Raw genomic sequence first — 5,122 nt, forward strand, 5'->3', positions numbered from 1 at the left:
TAACGCTAAATTGACAAAACTCAGCACAAACTCATGCAAGAAAATTCATCAAATCTTATTATATTCGACACAACATGCAAACCACAGAAAAACGAACATATCCCATCAACGATAAACACCAAAAGTATGAGTAACAATCACGTTATTCTACCAGGGACATTCAAGAACCCTGTATGTGGTCGGACAGACAAACTTATTGCCAGGGGTAGATATTTCCCGGACTTTTCGAGCGGGCTCAAAAAAACAAAGTTAACAAGTTTGCACCATCTACGCTTTAATTCAAAAGCTGCCTATGAAATTAATTTCAGTTGAGGCAGCGTTTCTTTTCGTGCTATCTCATTCTGCACGTACACCATGGATCTATTAAGACCTAACAGAACTTTGACAGTGATCGCCATAAACAACATGATCAAGAAAGCTAACATTAAAATAACTATGATTTCTTTTGACCAAATGGATTCTTCTGATAGTATTTTCTTTGTTGGATGTCTAACATCATTTTGCTCTGGTACCCTCTCGTCCTCTTTGAATGCTGGTTCCTCGTTACCTTTCTTTATAAGATGGCCATTGTCTGGATTACCCGGTAATTTATCTAGAAGTTAAATAAGTATTCAATTAAAGTATAACTGCATGAGTATTCATTATAATTACTGTAAAATGCTTGAAATAAAATTCACGAACAATTCTGTATGATTTGATCAGAGAGTACATGTTATAGAAGGTCTAGGCCAAAATAAATTAATTGTTTTTTATTCCTACCAATGTATTGTGTTTTGGTAGTTTTAATGTTTGTTTTTGATTTTGTTCTTTTGCTTCTTTTAATAATCATGTGAAGTTATCATTAAACTGTAAGTTTACCCTTCCGGAGCACCTGAGATCACCCCTAGTTTTTTGGTGGGGTTCGTGTTGTTTATTCTTAAGTTTTCTATGTTGTGTCGTTTGTGCTGTTGTTTGTTTGTCTTTTACATTTAGCCATGGCGTTGTCAGTTTGTTTTAGATTTATGAGTTTGACTGTCCCTTTGGTATCTTTCGTCCCTCTTTTAAGACTTTCGTGTGCATATAAACAGTTTGTTCTTGCATAACTTTCACCATAACCAGATACAAATTATGCTTGGTGTTGAATGTAAACAAACAAAGATTAGTCTCTGATGCATGATTTTTTATTATTAATTGGTTTTGGCTTTTAACTAGCTGTCAGTAACTGCGAGTACTCTCAAATCGTATTTTCTTGTTAATTCGACCTGTTGATACTGTTTATAATGCTTTTTTGTCATTTTTTATTTATACGGATCTTGTCTGTACACCAGCTTTGATTATTTGTAATATCTTCACTTATTCTTACAACATTTGTATAAACTTCAAGATTATAAAAAAAACGGTTTTTTTCTAAAGTGAACATTGATTGGTTAAATATTTCTCAGTCATGTCCTGTTTTTGAATTTGTTTGTTAGCTTTTTGGTCATGAATGTTTGTCTCTAATATTTAATTAACTGTGCATTTGTATTCAGATATCGCAGATCAAATTTATTCGTTCATTGTTTAATCATACGTTTTTTGATTGAGTTAAGTCTGCCAATTGATATTTTATCGTATGTTTTTCTTTGTTGTGATGGTATGCTATTGTTTCAGAAAAAGGGAGAAGGTTTGGATCCATTAAAACGTTTAATCCCGCTGCAAATGTTTGCACCTGTCCTAAGTCAGGAATCTGATGTACAGTAGTTGTCGTTTGTTTATGTAATATATACGTGTTTCTCGTTTCTCGTTTTGTTTATATAGATTAGACCGTTGGTTTTCCCGTTTGAATGGTTTTACACTAGTAATTTTGGGGCCCTTTATAGCTTGTTGTTCGGTGTGAGCTAAGGCTCCGTGTTGAAGGCCGTACTTTAACCTATAATGGTTTACTTTTTAAATTGTTATTTGTATGGAGAGTTGTCTCATTGGCACTCACACCACATCTTCCTATATCTAAAGAGTTGTGAGGCCAAAATACCGAAAAGTTCATAAACAGAACAGAAACCTGACAAGGATTAATATTACCTAAGGTTTTCTCACACTTAGAAATTGGTTTCAGGAAACGGCATTCACTCCAACACACAATTTAACTTATTTAAGAAGTTATCAATATCAGGTTTAAACTTTTAAATGTTCCAATTCAATATTCTATTTTCTTGACTAGACATTTTACCTTTAATATAACCATCTTGCTGTTCTAAAGCCTGTATTTCTAAACCCTGTAAAGTATCTCCATCTAAATAGGGTTTCGCTTCTAAAACTTTGTCCTTAGGAATGTATATTGTTTCTGAATAGTGAGGCTCTCTCACGGCATATGTGTCTCTCTTCTTTCTAGTAGATTTGCTTTTACACGAACTCTGCAAAAATACAAGATGAAGTCCGCTTTTAAAGAAATAAACAGAAGTGTCATAAAAAGAAAAAGTAAACTTTATATTTATTTGTAGATTGATGCTTTATTACATATTTGTTTTTCGTTCATTATTTTGTATATAAAGTAGGCTGCAAGTTTTCATGTTTGAAATGTTTACATGAATCCTTTCAGGGCTTTTTGTAGCCGACTATGTGGTATGGGCTTGGTCATCGTTGAAGGCTTCAGTTGTTAATTTCTGTGTCATATGGTTTCTTGTGAAGAGTTGTCTCATAGGCAATCATATAACATCTTCCTTTCTATATTAGGCAAATACCTCATTTATTTCAAAGCTTATTTAAAATAGCATAAATCACAAAGACATTAGTCACAGTAATTAAATTATATAAACAAATATGTAACGGTAATTAATTTATATATTAAACGAATACGTAACAGTAATTTATTTATATAAACGAATACGTAACGTTCATTTATTTATATAAACGAATACGTCGTAACGGTAATTTATTTAGATAAACGAATACGTAAAAGTCATTTTAATAAACGAATACGTAACAGTAATTTTTTTAGATAAACGAATACGTAACGGTAATTTATTTCGATAAAAAAAAATACGTCACTTGACTCTTGTTCAACATCAAATGGCTTTAACTTTATCTAGATTCAGGACAAAGATCATTTAACAACAATTTGATTTGGTTGGGTGAAGTAGAAGGACATGGTTGAATGTTCCAGTACAAACAAGTGAAACTGAAAGCCACTGATCACTGATGATATCCCGGCTCAAATACTTGCAAGTTAACAGGAAGACTAGTTGTTCCAACGAAAAATATTCATGGGACGGAGCGGATGGACTGACAAATGGACGGATGGATGGATAAACGGACAAAAGGTAATAGTATACAGTAAACCCCCACTTTTATAAAGCCGAGGTACAGTTGCAGATCCAGAACTTTTCATAAAGGGGGGGGCTCCAGTCAAGCTTCAGTGATTTCCTATATAATTAACCAAATCTTTCCACGAAAGTGACCCCCTGGACCCGCCTATGGGGTATAATGATAAAATATCCTTTCATAAAAAAAGTTCAGTTAATTTAGGCAAAAGCAGCATTCTTCACAAAATGCAATAACGTGTTACAATTTTTGTTCTATGATTGTGCATTTGAAACTACTCGGGCTTGTTTAAATTACTTACTCCCGTTTAAAACTACTCGGACTTGTTTAAATTACTTACTCCCGTTTGAAACTGCTCAGACTTGTTTAAATTACTTACTCCCGTTTGAAACTACTTGGACTTGTTTAAATTACTTACTCCATCACACGGTGTCCGACAGACCACAAATGAGCAATCATATTTCATTGTATTCCCACCAGCAGTACGGAACATTTCAAATACAGGACTTAAAGCAACTTTACCAGTTGTTATAAAGCCTGCATCCGATTTAAACAGAGACCCTTGTCCACATCTGTAAAAAAGAAATAAAAAATTCAAGTCTACTTTTCCCTGTACATACATAGTTTTAATACAATGATGTACTACTATTTCATTGAATGGTTTACGTTTTTAGATAGTTCGTCATTTCATGCATGTAAATCCTTCTAAATTAATTAAGACTGATTGGTTGGTAAATAAATCTTAATTTAACATAATGCCAATGTCTAGCAATAATTACTATCGTTTGAATATGTACTGCTTTTCACTGGACCAAACCCCTGCATCGGTATCAACGTGTTAGCTTACATAGTTACAGTTCGCATGAAAATATGTCACTCTAGTACCTAGACTTTCATACTTTCTACTCATACACTCCTCATACACACGGAAATCATTCTATCATACATTGTGTACTACGCATACACACGGCAATCACTATCATATGCATAAAACTACTAAATAAAATTTCAACACGTTATAAAAAATAGACATAAATATTAATTATCTTCACAGTAAGCTTACCCTCCTGTTAATATTCATAGTTTTATTACTTTGTTAAACTAATTATACATTATACAAATATGCCTACCCTGACTTTAATAGACACAGTTTATACAGTTCACTGTCCCTGCCAAGTATATTTACCCAGCTATTAATTAACACACTATTCAGATATATTTACCCAGCTGTTAATAAACACACTATTCAGATATATTTACCCAGCTGTTAATTAACACACTATTCAGATATATTTACCCTGCTGTTCATACACACAGTATACAATATACCTGCACTGCTTTTGATATACACAGTATACAAATATCCTATCCTGCTGTTAATATACACAGTACACAAATATCCTACCCTGTTATTAATATACACCGTACACAAATATACCTACCCTGCTGTTAATGTAAACAGTACACAAATATCCTACCTTGCTGTTAATATACACAGTACACAAATATACCTACCCTGCTGTTAATATACACAGTACACAAATATACCTACCCTGCTGTTAATATACACAGTACACAAATATACCTACCCTGCTGTTAATATACACAGTACACACATATACCTACCCTGCTATTAATATACACAGCATACAAAGATATATAACTTGCTGTTATATAACTTATATATCTAACAGGATACCTACCCTGAGGTTATTACGCTCAGTATGCACATTTACATCCCCTGCTGTTAGTGTACACAGTATACAAATATTCCCACCCTGATGTTCAAATATACAGCATACAAAGATATATATAATAACTTGCTGTCAATATACACAATACACAA

General features: G+C 33.1%; 1 protein-coding gene across 1 annotated transcript; it reads right to left on the minus strand.

Moving 5' to 3' along the window:
- Positions 1–257: 257 nt before the first annotated feature.
- Positions 258–3,848, minus strand: LOC139506032 (uncharacterized; the record flags this gene model as incomplete). Its single annotated transcript, XM_071295321.1, is given in 3 exon segments — positions 258–592; positions 2,186–2,369; positions 3,695–3,848. Coding segments are annotated over 3 exon segments (640 nt in total), but the record flags the coding sequence as incomplete, so codon positions are not given.
- Between the last annotated feature and the right edge of the window lie 1,274 nt (positions 3,849–5,122).

This window comes from Mytilus edulis, unplaced genomic scaffold (assembly GCF_963676685.1).
Source record: "Mytilus edulis unplaced genomic scaffold, xbMytEdul2.2 SCAFFOLD_1631, whole genome shotgun sequence".
Lineage (NCBI taxonomy): Eukaryota > Metazoa > Mollusca > Bivalvia > Mytilida > Mytilidae > Mytilus > Mytilus edulis.